This window comes from Pelophylax lessonae (assembly GCF_965119305.1).
Source record: "Pelophylax lessonae genome assembly, chromosome: 5".
NCBI lineage: Eukaryota > Metazoa > Chordata > Amphibia > Anura > Ranidae > Pelophylax > Pelophylax lessonae.
The window spans coordinates 118749510-118765966 of record NC_138772.1 but is presented as its reverse complement, the minus strand read 5'-3'; the positions used below and the strand labels follow the sequence as shown (position 1 = coordinate 118765966).

General features: G+C 43.4%; 1 protein-coding gene across 1 annotated transcript in view; it reads left to right on the top strand.

Annotated features, from left to right (window-relative positions):
* Positions 1-15935, top strand: part of DLEC1 (DLEC1 cilia and flagella associated protein) — a 114487-nt gene extending 98552 nt beyond the window's left edge. Inside the window, exons 32-39 of the mRNA XM_082258049.1 lie at positions 377-499; positions 613-707; positions 8977-9067; positions 9390-9584; positions 11941-12102; positions 12218-12371; positions 15217-15340; positions 15738-15935. Coding sequence (XP_082114175.1) covers positions 377-499; positions 613-707; positions 8977-9067; positions 9390-9584; positions 11941-12102; positions 12218-12371; positions 15217-15340; positions 15738-15861 — 1068 coding nt within the window. The 3' untranslated portion in view covers positions 15862-15935. The remainder of the gene's footprint in view (positions 1-376; positions 500-612; positions 708-8976; positions 9068-9389; positions 9585-11940; positions 12103-12217; positions 12372-15216; positions 15341-15737) is intronic.
* The last annotated feature ends 522 nt before the right edge of the window (positions 15936-16457 follow it).

The following is a 16457-nucleotide window of genomic DNA, read 5'->3' as shown; positions in this document are numbered from 1 at the left end:
ACTGTTTTGTTCCTAGGTTTAGATACACTTAAATTCATAGTTGAAACATCCTCACCCTTTTTTCAGGCTCACTTCACAGTGCCGCGACTTGGGATCCAACAATGTTGGTTAATGAGCACTACTCAAGTCGCTCTGACTTTATAAAGAGGTTCCTGTACTACTTCAAGGTGACTTCTATCAGACTTGTGCCTTAAAGTAGTACTCAAGTCACCAGGAAGTCTCCTGGCAAAGTCTTACTGTAAGTCGCACGACTTTCAGGTCGCAGCAGTGTGAACCGAGCCTTAAGAGATGTTATGGTTGCTGTTGTTTATCACTAGTTTTTATTTCATGTTACACCTTACAGTGGCAGATCTAGACTTTGTGTGTTATATTGCAGATTGTTCCCGCTGGGGGTTACAGTAGTATACACGTGTCTTTCACTCCTCTTATGCTCTCGGGGGTCACCAAGAAGGTAGAATGCAGTGGATATGCCCTGGGATTTCTCAGCTTGGATGACAAGGTAAATGTATTTTCATAATTCTGATATCAGTTAAGTATGGTTTGATTGTGTTTCTCTTCATGATTTTAGGATACATCTAACTATGCATGTACATTCTTCTCTCTGACTTTCAGTCAGCAAAACTGGTCCCTGGGAGAGTAAAAAGACAGCATGGATATGGGGTAGAGCCAATCAAAATGGAGCTTCAGGCATTTGTGAAGCCAGCATTGTGAGTACAGAATTTTTTTACTAGACTCCTGGGAGACTCTGTAGTCTATTTAGGGCATTATAATTTGACACATAAAACCCTTCGTTTATGTTCTTTTTGCAATTTAACCTTCTTCTTTCTGTAGATTAGGTGTGTGACAGAGCTTAGTTAGTAAAGCGCTGAGGAGGGCGGGAGCATGAACATTAGTGGAGGGAACCCAGGACCACTCCTCAGAACCATAACCCTTCCATTGCACCAGGTATTGAACCTGACCTTGGAAACAGATGAGAATCCAAGATGCAGCTAACCTCATACTGTACTCCTCATGATTGCCCACAGGAATGGGACGAGGGCGAGGAAGTGAAGAAGTATAGCGATTGCAATCCAGTGGCTTCAAAAGTGAAACCTGAAAGTCATTGGAGCTACGCATGCCAGGAGGAAGATCAAGGGCATAGGCCACGGGGTTCACCTTACGGAGGATGCGAAAAGGCCCAACAAAATGGGGTGCCAGTTTAGGAGTGGGCACCCTGAGGTTGAGATTACGGGTCAAAAACAACACTCTCTCTCCGACGTGGTACAAAGCAGCAGATAAAAGTTTCTGGTCTGCCTGGAGCTTCTGACACTGCTCAGAGATCCTCCACAGCCGGGATGTCCTCAGCCTCAGGCAACACAATGGGTTGGAACCCATAATTGGCCATAAATGGAGACATTCCGGAAGACGAGTTGATGACAGAGTTCCTGGCAAACTCTCCCCAGGGTAGCAGATCAACCCAATTTTCCTGATGGTCAGAGACATAGCAGCGGAGAAATATGCTCCAGAGCATGGTTGGAACGCTCATTGGCACCATTGGACTGCCGATGGTAGGCAGAGGAGAAAGAGAGTTGAATAACCAACTGGGAGCAAATGGCTCCCCAGAACATGGAGACAAACTGGCTCCCACAGTCTGAGACAATCTCCTTAGGCAACCCATGTAAGCGGAAATAGCCCAGGACAACTGGTTCTTTCCAGGATGACCGGCAGTCTTGGAATTGTGGTACATGCGTAACAGTCTGATTCACAACCCCTCGGGTAGAAAACATTTGCCAGCAGGGCTCTCTGTGGGAGCATCAGGTTGGGCAGCCAAGATCTGTTCCCCAAGAGGAGAGGTTAAGTTGGTGCGGATGGCAGGCAGGATGTGATCCAAAGGTATGACCTGGACAACTGAGAATACTGGTGAGACAAGGCATCAGCTTTAACATTCATGGAGTCAGGCAAATAGGAGACCACATACATAGTTAAAACGAGACAAGAATAAAAAATATATAACTCCTGCACTATCAAAGATGTGATTAAGATGGAAAATAATAATAATGGCCTGATGGGGGTGTGAGCCTGTTGGCCTTCGAGAGATACATCAGATTCTTAAGATTGGTGAGAATGAGAACTGGACTCATAGAATCCTCAAGCAAGTGTCTGCTCTCCTTGAGAGCCAGGATAATGGCCAAGAGACAGCTTTTTGGAGTAGAAACCACAAGGAAGTAAGGCTCCATCAGGTGTCCGACGCTGAGACAGGAAAGCGCATGCTCCCGTCTCAAACGCATCCAATTCTAGGACAAAAGCCAAACCAGGATTGGGATGAAACAGAATGGGAGCCGAAGTGAACGTAGTCTTGAGGGCCTCAAAAGCATTGATGACAGCAGGCATCCAATTGTGGGGATTGCTGCCCTTCTTAGTCAGATCTGAGATAGGTTTGGCCACAGAGGAAAAGTTCCTGATAAATTTCCTATAGTAGTTGGCAAACCCAAGGAAGCACTGAATGGAAGAGACCACTAGGGGGCAAGGCCATTGTAAAGCACCTGAAACCTAAGGGTCCATGGAGAACCCTTCAGCAGAAATGATGTAGCCCAAGAAGGCAACCTGAGACAGGTGGAATTCACATTTCTCAAGCTTACAGAAAAGCCCATTCTCACGCAACCGTTGCAGCACTCGTCTGACATCCAGGTAGTGTGATTCAATGGAGTCCGAGAAAATCAAGATGTCGTCCAAATAGACTACCACGCATTGTTGCAACATATCACGAAAGACCTCATTGATAATCTTCTGGAAGACAGCACAAGCCAAAGGGCATCACTAGATATTCGTAATGACCAGTTCTGGTATTAAATGTGGTCCTCCATTCATCGCCCACCTTGATCTTTATGAGGTTATACGCAGCCCTCAATGGAATTGGGTATGCATTCTTGACCGTGATGTGATTAACCCCTATAACCAATGCATCTACCACGTACTCCTCCATGGCCTTATTCTCCGCAAACGAGTGAGGATAAACACTGCCACGAGGGGGAATGGCACCAGGTTACAAGTCTATGGCACAATCGTAGGGACGATGAGGAGGAAGAGTACCAGCGGCTCCTTGTCAAATACATTTTGATGCTCATGATATTCAGTAGGCAACACTGAATCTGAGGAGGTACAAAGTACCTTAACACGCCCATGGATACAAACAGCGCCACACTGTGGAGAACAAGAGAGGATATCGACTGACTGCCAATCAAAGTTCGGATTGTGTTTCTGAAGCCAAGGGTACCCCAAAACAACAGAGTAGTGTGGGGACTATATAACCTGGAAACAAGTTGACTCCCTGTAAACAGCCCCTATCGCCATGTCTACCGGAACAGTCTCGTGGGTAACCTGTGCTGATTGCAGGAGTCTGCCATCAATCGCCTCGATGACTAGTGGAGAAATATGGGGCTGCAAGGGTATGGAATTCACAGCAGCAAACGTACTGTCAATATAGTAACCGCCAGCACTGGAGTCTACCAACGCCTGAGTAACCACCGAACCTGCTGCCCAAAAGAGGACAACTGTGATTAGCAGTTTATCTTTAAAGGAAACCGGGGATGAGGAAATTCCACCTAAGATCTGCCCCTGACTGGACCTTAGGTGCGAGCGTTTGCCAGACAAGATTTCAGGAAATGTCCACCAAGGCCACAATACAGGCACCGGCCAACCCTCCTCCTAAAGGCCAGCTCAGCCTCAGAAAGGTGAGCAAACCCCAGCTGCATGGGTTCACAGCCATCCCCAGGAGGCGTGGGAGGTGAGGGATGGGTTGGGAGAAATTGTAGGAGCCAATCTGGTAGGAGGCCTCCGCAGGCGCTCCTTAAACGATGGTCTCTCCCTGAGTCTCGTATCAATCAAAACCAGGAAAGATATGAGAGCCTCGAGCGCATCAGGGGGATCCTTGGCTGCAATCTCTTTCTTCAATGCATCGGAGAGACTATGAGAGAAGACAGCCACCACAGCCTAATTATTTTAGCCCACCTCTGCTGCCAGGGTACGACATTCGATGGCATACTCAGCAACCCTGTTGAATGGACAGGAGAAGCTTAGCAGCAGAGGCAGAACGAGCAGACACAACAAAGACCCTACGAAAGGAGGCAACAAAACTCGGGAAATCGAGTATCACAGGATTATTGTTCTCCCGTAAGGGATTCACCCAGGCTGAAGCCTTGTCTGAGAGAAACAAGATTAGGAAGCTCACCTTGGACCTGTCAAAGGGAAACACCTGAGGAACCATTTGAAAATAAATGCCCACTTGGTTTAGGAAGCCACGACACTGACTGGGTTCACCCCCATAGCTCTGTGGGAGGGGGCTGAACCAGTCATTCCTCTGGTAACAGCGAGTCCAGCTGCAGGGGCAGGAGCGGCAACAGGAGCAGTAGCAGGAGGAACCACTGGCCTAGTAGCACCAGGAGCAAGGTGTGCTGTGTGTTAATCAACGTCTGCAACGCCTGAGCGAAGTGACCCAAAAGGTGATCTTGTTGATGGAGCCTGGTAACCAGCAGGGAGAGCGTAGGAGCACCTGCATCAGCAGGATTAATGGTCCTTGTGTACTGTCAGGGTTCCAGGAAACCAGACCACACGAAGATGCAAGTAAAATAAAGCAGTTTATTATAGCAACAACAATTGCACAGCGGAGAGGAGCGAAATTAGGAACAGCCAGGGTAAAGTCCAGAAGTGGGTAGTCATCCAAGCCGGGATCGAGTCCAGAAGTGGGTAGACATCCAAGCCAGTGTCGAGTCAAGATGCAGGTAGTCAGCCAATGCAGGGACGTAAGCTGATGCGGGATCGAGAGCCAGGAAAGTCATCAGCCAAGCCAGGACATGCACAGAGGAACATGGAGAACAGAAGACTGCTAGCAGTGATGCACCTTGGAGCACAATTTAATTATTGGAAAGATTTAATAGATGTAAAGATGAAAAAATGACTGAAGGGCCGCTTTAAACGCACATGTGTTAATGCATGTTGTGTCACAAATAACCTGCATTGTTATTGGCTTTTTGCAGATTTATACTTACCTCGGTCCAATGCTGCATCTGTCCCCTGCCGCCTCTAACACTGAGAACTGAGTGATCTTACACTGGTGATCTCTGGGTTCTCATAGCTCCTCGAGCAGAGAGCTGGTGACTCTCAGTCACAGCTCTCTGCTCTTCTCCCTCCTCGCTCACTGGAGCGATGGGCTGTGGAGGGGGCAAGAGTAGCTGGCTCAGGCTTGCTGAGGGGCTGAGCCAGGTGCTGGTCCAGGCATGTGGGTGGATCCCGACCCCAGTGTCGTGATCTTGTCTGAGTCTGGACCGGCTCTGTGACTTCTGTGGACTTCAGCCCGCTGTCTGCTTAAAACAGGTCACAGGAGTGTAGAACAAACTGCACTCCTGTGATCAACAGGCAAAGTACAGCCAAACAAGCTTCTTCTTTAAGGTAACCCATTTATTTGTAGCAAGAGAGTGAATAGTCATTACTGTCTCCACTGGAGTGTTTTCTCATATATTCCTAGCCTTCGATCCAACTCTCACCAGAACAGGAAGTGAAGAGAAATCTTCCCAACAGGGACAAAAATAGCAATAAAATCTGACAGTGGCTGGCTGGATTTGGATTTTAATATCACACAAACAAACAAACAAACACAAATGTTGCCATTGTTTCATCAGTATGGTTGTCCTTTTTATATGTGCATTTCCTTTTTTTAATTTTAATGGTTTTGTTATGTTTTTACAGAGACACAGCATATAAGCTTAGAGTCCCTTCACTTCCTGTCCCATAGCCAAACAGGAAGTCAGAGGAAATCCCTGCAAATTAAGGGAATTTCCTGGGGAACCCCAGGTCTCCATTGGAAGATTTCTGTTACTTTTCTGGGGACAACCTAAAATTTTGGATTTTCTTTTACTTTCAATTTTAATAATAATTGTAAACAGGACTAATGGAGAGGGCGAACTTCCTTAATGGGGGCACAGACAGTAATTCAAACTGACAGATGTTCTAATCCAGCCCTTAAATTTTCGACTCGCCTGCTCGTATTTTGCGAGTGGAAAATGATTGTGGGCGAGGACGAGAGAGGAGAGGAAGAGGAAAGGCGGGCGGATAATCAGAGCGGGGATCGCTGCACTGTAACATCTTTCATTTGAATTGCCGGGCGCTCAGCTTCACACGTAGTCCCACCTCCTGGCTCGGCTCCTTTGATAGACAGAACACCGCCAGTACGTGTCTGGTCTATCATAGGAGCCGAGCCAGGAGGCGGGACTACGTGTGAAGCTGAGCACCCGGCAATTCAAATGAAAGATGTTACAGTGCAGCGATCCCCACTCTGATTATCCAGCTGCCTTTCCTCTTCCTCTCTCTTTTCCTGCACAGGTGAGGCTGCAATCCATATTTATTGTCACATGGTTGGGGGGGTCTAATATAGGATTACAAGGCTCAGCATATCTTATTTATGAAAATCAAGGGTAGGGGATACTGCGCTTCTGGGATGTTACTAATAAATCTACTATAAATAAACTCAAGTTAAAGTGTATAAAACTGTGCTTAGGACAAAGATAAATACGTGTTCAAGCGGTTGAATAATAAATAAAGTGTACAGGGTGTAAAAATCACATATGTGCAAACAATATATCACATCAATAAATCAATCAAAGTGCTAAAAATACAAAGACTCTAAAAAATCTACATTAAAGGTGGAGAAATCTATATAAATAAATACAGATATGCAACACCGCTTAAAGTGCCTAAGATTCAATCGGTGACAGGTAAAGTGCTGAGTGCATACACTGGTGCGTAAATAAATATACTGAATAAACTAAAGTGTCCTCTGTGCTCCAAACAATTAAGGAGATTTGAGTAAAAAGTCCAAGAATTGTGTATCCAGGTGGGAAAATTTCAAAGGTGATACTCCTTCACCTAACACCGTGCTTAAGGTGGTGGGGTGCTTCTCCTAAACCCCTCTATGTGTGCTAGCCGCTAACTTGAGTTTATTTATAGTAGATTCATTAGTAACATCCCAGAAGCGCAGTATCCCCTACCCTTGATTTTAGTCTGACACTGCATGGTTACCAGTCTCGGTACTGGCAGCATCTGGGATAAGCCCTTTTAGTTTTTGAGCAGTATCTTCCCCAGACAGCGCAGGACTCACTACACACAATATCTTATTTATGGTCACATGGTTGGGGGGGCGTCTCCTATAGGATACAAGGCTCAGCATTCCATATTTCTATTCACATGCCTAAGGGGGGGGGGGGTCTCATATAGGACTACAAGGCACAGCATGTCTTATTTATGGTCACATGATGGGGGGGCGTCTCCTATAGGACTAGAAGGCTCAACATTCCATATTTCTAGTCACATGGCTAAGGGGGGGGGGGGGTCTCATATAGGACTGCAAGGCACAGCATGTCTTATTTATGGTCACATGATGGGGGGGGCCTCATATAGGACTACAAGGCACAGCATGTCTTATTTATGGTCACATGATGGGGGGGGGGCTCTCCTATAGGTGGGGCAACTGGTGGCGAGTAACCCTTAAGGCCTGGCTAGTAGCTCAGGACATTAAATTTTGAATGGGTCAATAATCTACTCACGCCTAGGACAGGAAATTTAGGATAAGGAGAGCAGCAGTTATTCAAGTCAACTATATGATATAGTTGACTAAGTAATATGTGGGTAAGATATACTGCGCTAACCAAAAATACTCTTATTTATGCAACAGTGATTATAAATACTGTGATTGCTCACATACCTTAATCCAAAAAATTGTGCATAATAAATAAATATAATAAATGTGCAATTTAAAGTGCTCTAGTGCTTGTAAGTGCTGCAATTACTCACATACATCAAACCTTGATATCATACACTGACATTACAATGTATCAATGTGCAATATTACAAGAAACAAATACCAGTAAAGCGTGCTATATAACATGTGCAATATAAATTGGTGAAAATAAATATTGCAATATAGAATAAATAATATATATATATAAAAATGCAATAAAAAGTCCGTAATAGTGCTGGAAAAAAGTGCAAGTAGTGCTAGAGTCTTATAGGTGCAAAATAATGTTGGTAGGTGATGTCTGCGCCCCTCCACTCCACCGCAAAGTGATATTGGTAAGGTAGCTCACTTACCAGATGACGTGGATTCCTTTGGCGTACGCCAAGAGTATATCTTACCCACACATTAAATTTTGAGCCTTGTTCTAATCCATCTAATTTCTGTCCAAAACTGAAAAAAAAGTTTTGCCGTTAGTTATATTTTAATACATTGTTGACAACAGGACTGGATCTAGGAGGCTTGCTGAGGTAGGTTGTGCCCCACCAAATTTTGGCCTTGCCCCCCTCTCCATCCCCCACTGAAGTGCAGCCCAACTACCGCAGTGTACATAGACACAAGGATAAAATGCAAATGTGTTGATGCTTTGCACCCCCAGATCAGACAGGCTAGATACAGCCCTGGTTGACAAAGGTCACATTTATCACATTTTGTCCAAAATATACGTTGGGTAAAGTGAATGCTAAAAAAATTCCATCTTATGAAGCAAGAAATATTGAAAGCCAAGAATAAGGGAGATATGGTACGTCCTGGTGGTGAAGTGTAAAGTGCTGCGCTTGAAATGAAATTCCACTGAGTACCTTAAGCGGCAAGTGGAATAAAAATATTACAATAAAGGAACTAAGGTAAATAAGAAAAGAGAGGGGGGAGGGGATTTATCAATGTTCAAAGGATGGAGATGTGCTAAGATGGAGGGTACCATGATGTACCAATGGGTAAGGACTTCAGAGAAGCAATATTAATGGTTCTGGTAGTGAACATGGATCAAATTTGTTGCCAGTCTTCCTCAGATTTGGATTTATTTAAATCCCTTCTCCACTTTGAAATATAGGTATGAACTAAATCATTAGATAGTGGGTTAGTTTTTCTTAGAACCAACACCTAACTGCCAGATTGATATTGTTGATGTTGTGAGTCTTTTTTTTCCTTTGCAGGCTCACCGTAGAAGTGGAAGACGATGATGAGGAAGGGCTGGTGTTTTATTCTGTAGCAAGTGACCTTATACCAGACAGAAAAACCTCTCCCGTTAGTATCAAAACTGATGTCTTTGATAAATGTTAAGTGACATGCAACCATAGACACTTAGGCCTGATTTACACTTGCAGTCAGTGTTAAAAAAAAGCTGGTTGAGCCGTAGTTTAAGGCCCCCTCCCCAACTCTTGGCTTGAATCAGAGCAGTGTGTATAGTAAGCTTTTCCTAAACATTTCTAAAGTTTGTGGCAAGTTTCAAGCAGCTTTGCTGAAGTTTTTGAATTCAGTGTTGCAATGATTCTCCAATGACACATAGGTCCTGAGCAGGAAGCCATCAGATGACATTAATTCTCTCGTTGTTATATTTCCTCCTTAGATTTTAACTGACATTGAAACCACTCGGAGCCTGAAACTGATAAACTGCACAGAGACTCCTCTATACTTTCGGCTACTGCTGTCCAAACCTTTCTCTGTTTCTGCCATTGATCCAAACAAAATCGTCCGGACATCCCAGAGTGACCGCGAAGAGTGGGGAGGGCAGATGGTGCTCCACCCACAACAAAATACATTGGTAAAGGAAATACTTTTAAAGCTATACATTTTTTTATAAATTCTTTTTATTAAAGTTTTGCAGTTTACAAAGTTGCAAGCCTAACATTCGGGTGCACGATCTACACCAGGTAGGGTATGGTTGGGTATGTTTTATGGCAGAAAGTTAAAAATATTGTTTATAGTGCAAAAAATAAAAACCCCAGATGTGATCAAATACCACCAAAAGAAAGCTCTATTCGTAGGAAAAAAAGGACATACATTTTATTTAGGTACAGTGTCACATGTCAGCGCAATCGTCAGTTAAACTAACGCAGTGCTGTATTGGAAAAAATGGCCTGGTCAATAAGGGGTTTAAACCTTCCGAGGTTGAAGTGGTTAACATTTCAAGAAAGGGGAGAGCTAGGTAGTATTTTTAAAGTGCCATTAAATCCAAATCATTTTAAACTTGCTATATATCATGAAATACATGCTTTATTACATTGTGTGCATACTCACTTTGCCACTAAAACATTTATTTTCTGTAGATTGAAAAAAAAAAAACTAGTTGATTCTGCTGTATACTGTCCCTCCCTCATTGTCTGTGTCCCTGCTGCAGCCTGAGATTGCATAGAGCAGCCATTGCCACATCTACTAAGCATGCTCCAGCTCTGTGATTATAGAGTCACACATGTGGCCTGATAGACAGTAATAAATGACAGTCCCCTCTCTCCCTCCCTCCTCCCTCCCTCCTCCTCCTCCTCTATGTCCTCGTATTGCTAAACACTGTGGAGGCAGGATATAGGATGTTGATTGGTGGAGGTTTCATCTCCCTTTTAGTCCCAGCACATTCACACCATAGACACAAGCTGGAGGGGCATGACACAGCCTGTTATTTGTCAGAACCTCCTCCAGATATCTTTACACTGTGAAAAAAGTGAAAGCTTTTGGAAATTAACCTAAACTCTACCTACACCATGTTATTACAAAAAATCAATTTGCCTTAACCACTTGCCGGCCACGCTATAGCTGAATGACAGCTACAGCATGGTCATCCAGTTCTGGGAAGGCATCAATAGACATTCTCCCAGAACCCTGCCCCCTGTGCACCTCTTTCAGGCACAGCTGATCACATATTGGTGTAAAGGGCCAATCACAGTGGCCATTTACCAGGCGATCGGCTGTGTCCAGTCACAGCTGATCAGATGTAAACAGACCTGCTGGTCATTGGCAGTCCTTTCCTTCCACACTGTATCTGTGGGAGGAAAGGGGAGCGGTTAACCGGCAAGGCTGACAGGACATTATTCACACTGATAATCAGGGCACTGATCATCAGTGCCACCCCACAGTATCAATCAGTGCAGCCTGTCAGTGCCCATCAGTGGAGTCTATCAGTGCCTCCTCATCAGTGCCACCCCATCAGTACCCATCAGTGCAGCCTGTCAGTGCCCATCAGTGGCGTCTATCAGTGCTGCCTATCAGTGCAGCCTTTCAGTGCCCATCAGTGCAGCCTCATCAGTGCATATCAGTAAAAAATAAAAAAATTACTTATTTGCAAAAAAAAATGTCGGTCTTTTTTCATTTGTTTAGCGAAAAAATAAAAAACCCAGTGGTGATTAAATACCACCAAAAGAAAGTTCTATTTGTGTGAAAAGAAAAATATGATAAAAATTTCATACGGATACAGTGTTGCATAACTGCGCAATTGTCATTTAAAGTGCAATAGCGCTGAAAATTGACCTGGGTGGGAAGGGGGTAAAAGTGCCCAGTAGGCAAGTTGTTAAAATATAGATTATAGGCAATAAGCTTTAAAACATTATGTTGCTAATAATTATTTAATTTGATTTGCTATTCTGAAAGCAGTTTTTTTATGTCATGTGACAATCAGTGCTGTGCAGACATAGATTCATAGTCCAGACATCCTCTGCTGCTATAAAGCATACATCAGCAGAGTACTAGAAACACATCCCTCGGATCTTTCCCCGAGGACAGGGAAGACCTGTGAATCATGTGACCACTGAACAGCAATGATTAAATAAGGTACTCAGATACTTTTATATTAAATGAAATACAGTGGCATGATCTTTTTGCATGAATAGAAAAGATACTGACAATTAAACATTGTATGTTTGATAACACTTTAAACAACTAACAAGTAAAGCGGTAAGAAGCAATCTTTATTTTTTTTTAAGTTATGCTATATGTATAAAAACATGTACCAAATATTAAGTATGCGTTATTCCAGTTTGGCTGCAAAAGTTGAAATACAATTTTAGGTAAATAGAGTGAACATTCAAACTTTAGCGCAGTTGCAGTGTTTGTTAGGCAGTATTAGTAAATCACTGATTGGCATACTTGTTGCCTGAAATTGCTCTTATTTTCTGGGCCCTGCTGTGCAGGTGAAAGTGTCCTTCTGCACCACACTGGAACTGCTGACCTACCAACATTTTCCAGAGGATCAGATGTTACCAGGAGTGGCATTGCTGCAGTCAGAGAACGGAGAGAGGAGGCTTCACTTTTCCCAGCAGTTACTAATAGAGTATAGTAACAAGAGCACACAGGTGAGTACTACCCTTCCTGGGAGAGAAACTCGGCAGAATAGTAAAAACATTAATTGGTTCTAGCTGGAAGTACAACAGTTCATCCTATGACCCTGCTATGTGTTTATCTCTACAGCAAGTGGCACTGAATGCGTATATCACAGTGCCAGTGCTTCAGCTTTCAGGTGACACGGTGGATTTCGGTACCTGCTTTGTTGGACAGACAAGGACACGAGAGGTTTTCCTCCTCAATAAAAGTGGATCAAAGAGCTACTGGATGGCTCTGCTGGGTAAATTATATATATATATATATCAGGAAATAATGCTAATCCAAATTAATTAGATGCTGGTTACAAGTGATTTTTACCTTTGAATAATTATTTTTGTAAATGGATGCTTTACAAAAAAAGTTTGGGAAGCTTTAGAGGGAAACTGCCAGTTTCTGCCTTCTGGATTCCAAGGTGGTTACAGATCATCACTCACAAGGAATCGAAGCAGATTCAGCTTTGCTGCCCCAGAAATAGTATATGTGTTGGGGTTGGAAAATTTCATATTGCTCCCGAGGGTTTTAAAGTAGAACTAGAGGCAAAACATTTTTTTTTTTTCATTTTGGATAGTGTAAGGGTCGGTTATAACCCCTGTCAGTTTTTTTGCCATCTGTGTCCCATTGGGGAGATTTACCTTTTTTTTCTGTCCCATAGCCAAACAGGAATTGAGAGGAAATCCCTGCAAAATACTGGGCATACAAAGCACACTTAAGGTCTTTCCATGATGTTTTTGGCACACAGAAGTGTAACGGGGCTCATTCATACCAAACACATGGGGTTTAGCAGGCGTTGTGCATTTAATTGGCTCAAATGAAAAAAGTAAAAAAATGCAGCAAACACTAATTTTTCCTGAGCTCCTTAATTCAGCATTAACAGCAGCTACTGTTTGAGGACTGGCATGCAATCCCAATACATCTAAGACCTGGTTCACACAGGCGTACTTATGCTTACACCCATGCACAGACACAACCGCTGCTTCCAATTTGACATTTGTGTGGGTGTATGTCCATGAATACTGACTCAGAGTTTGGGGAAATACACCTGCAAAGATGTCAGATAGATATGAATGGGACTGCCTGTGCCTCCTGTGTAGGCAAACACGGCCCTCACCCGGGTGTATGCTTTAGTACGCTTGTTTGAACAAGGGCTTATAGATCGACTCTCCAGATTCACCAGGTTGTGAGCTTCATGCACAAACACAATTGCAGCCCTCAAATGAGGTAGAACGCCGGGAGGCTTTATGCCAAAAAGCACATACAGATAATAAATGACGTGTTTCTTGCTATTGCACTTTAAGCTGAACTCCAGTCTTACCTTCTGTCATATAGAGCCCGCCTCTTTTTCAGGCTGGAGGACATCCAGCATTGTCTGGCTCTTTCCTCCCCACCCTGACTGTCCCTTTCATTTATTGGATTTTAGTTCTTTTGTCTGATTAGCATCAAAAATGGGTGTTACCCTAGGACAGTCTGCACGCAAATGTTCTGTCTAACAATGTCCATTCCTCCAGACTGACATCTGTCCAGCAAGACATTTTGATATTTTCATAACTATTCTCAAGAACCAACCCACAGCTTGCACCTGGGTTATGGGCAGTTAAGAGGAGTTCAACAAAAGGCCTCGCGCTAATGGATGAAAAATATATATATTCAAAGTGTTTAAACCTGTGAGCTGCTGCTAACAAAAAGGTGACTGTGCCTTTAAATGATAAAACAAAAAGTGTCAGCGTTGCTGTAAATACCCAAATATAATAAATACTTTTTCTTCAATTAAGTGCTAGTGTGCAAATAACGTGCAATGAAGTGACTCAGTGCAATGGTGTCTGTAAACAATACTCATATATCTCAAATGTAATTGCACATATCAATAAAGTCCATTTAGTGCTAAATAAATCCAGTCCTTAAGGTGCTTCAAACGTGCTTGGGATGTGCTCCCCTGTGGTGTCCCCACTCACCGGAAAGACTTATAATGAAGACTGTGTAGTTATTTGTTGCTCCTAATCTCGTCTGGGCTTGCAAGGATATGGGCGGTATTACATCCTGGAAGAGCTTGCCAAGTATTCCTTGTGACCAAAATAAAGAGAGGATTTTCCATAGTGAAAGTACATTTTAAAGATTTATTGAAAAAATATCCACTTACATATAAATAAAAAACTGTTCTCCTGTGTGCGGCTTGGTGGTTCCGATGTGTCTCGGCATGCGTTCCATCGGCCGGAAATGACGTCATACGCTTGGTATCACACTAGACGCGTTTCGCCCTCCCACAAGGCGTCATCAATAGTGAGAGGAGTACTGAGGGTGCTGTGAGGTTTCCAGGAAGCTATGTACAGCACCCTGCCAGCTCCTCCCACCAGCCATGATCTGTCTGCATTACATGGAGAAGCATAAAAACCCAGTGATGAAGTCACTGGAACTAAAATAAGTCAATATGTCATAACAACAGAAAGATTTAACTTAACCCCTTGATGCTGCCATCCCTGACCCTTTAAGAGGATCTAAATGCCAGGAGGCGGAGGCGGACTTCCAGATCTTGTGACCGCTGTGATTGGTTGTCACAGTGGTCACATGATCAGGAGCTTCCGATTGGGAGCTGCCATGACATCTTAGTTATTGTGCTGGGAGCATGCAGTGAGCACGATCTTAGCACAGAAAAGCCATTCCCGATGGACACATAAATGTGGCCATTTGCTGTCAAAGCCCATACACTCAGCGGCTGCATATATGTAGATGGCTGGCGGGAACAAGTTATAATTAAGAACAGCAGCACGAAACGCATCAAGACATGTACATTTATATGTGCTTTTTGGAATAAAGCCCTTCTATGTTCTACCCTATTTGTGGACTCCACTTGTGTTTGGGTGTGTTTTTCATTCACTGGAACATACAGCAAAATGCTTGTCAATGCACCTAGTGTTCATCCATCCATCCATCCATTGTACATGACAGGACAGCTCGATGTCAGGGGAGAAGAAAGTGTGTTGTGTGGTATGAAGACTTATGAGATGCTGAATTTGTTGATGGGAAGCTGCTAATACTGTATAATATAATGTAATGTAATAATAGCTAACAATGTGCTTATCGGTCTATTTTAGACAAGCAAGAAAGGCACAGCGACGCAGAGGTATTTTCCATCTCTCCCAGCAGTGGGGTGCTGGAGGCTCATGTCAGCCACACATCGGCTAGTAAAGAGATGTTAATAGTCACATTCACAGCAAGGTAGGAAAACATAATGGTGTGATGTGTACCACCAGCAACTACAAGCTGCCAAAGGCAGAACAGTCCTATATTATACACTGCCATACACAGATTTCTGCTCGCTTCAGATACAAGACATTGCAATGCTTTAGATAAGCTCTAGATTCTCACAAATAGTTTGGTCTTCAAACCCTGGCTTTTCCTAAAATAATATGGTTACACTAAATAGAAACTCATAAAACATTTGTGCAGTTTCCAGATTGTAAAACAAATCACAAATTGGATTTTTATTATATTAGGCTTATACCTGTGTATATCTGTGATGCTTTTTATATGACAAATACATGGAATTGTTTTAATTTTAAAAAAAACATAAGGATATTTCCATTGTAATTCTGTTGTGCCTTATGTTCTTCAGGACAAACATTGACTATGGGACAGAGGTGACGGTGCACGGCATGCTGGGAGAGAAGCCACAGAGACTAATTATTAGAGGGCGAGGATCCTATGATGAGAAATATGAAGTTCTGCTAAATGCATAACCCACCATACTGGTGTTCTTTCTATAGTGTACCTACAGTATTACTGAGGCTGTATGTGCCTCTAGCATACAGGTCACCACTACCAACAAGTAAAAGATTTTTCTATAAACCACCAACCCCCCCCCCCCCAAAAAAAAACATATACTATGTGTATATATATATATATATATATATATATATACCGTATCTCACATAAGTGAGTACACCCCCTCACATTTTTACAGCCATTAATGTCTAAACTGCTGGCATCAAAAGTGAGTACACCCCTAAGTGGAAATGTCCACATTGGGCCCAAAGTCTCAATATTTTGTGTGGCCACCATTATTTTCCAGCACTGCCTTAACACCGTTTGGCATTGAGTTCACCAGAGCTTCACAGGTTGCCACTGGTGTCCGCTTCCACTCCTCCATGATGACATCACAGAGTTGGTGGATGTTAGCGACCTTGCACTCCTCCACCTTCCATTTGAGGATGCCCCACAGATGCTCAATAGGGTTAAGGTCTGGAGACATGCTTGACCAGTCCACCACCTTTACCCTCAGCTTCTTTAGCAAGGCATTGGGTGTCTTGGAGGTGTGTTTGGGGTCGTTATTATG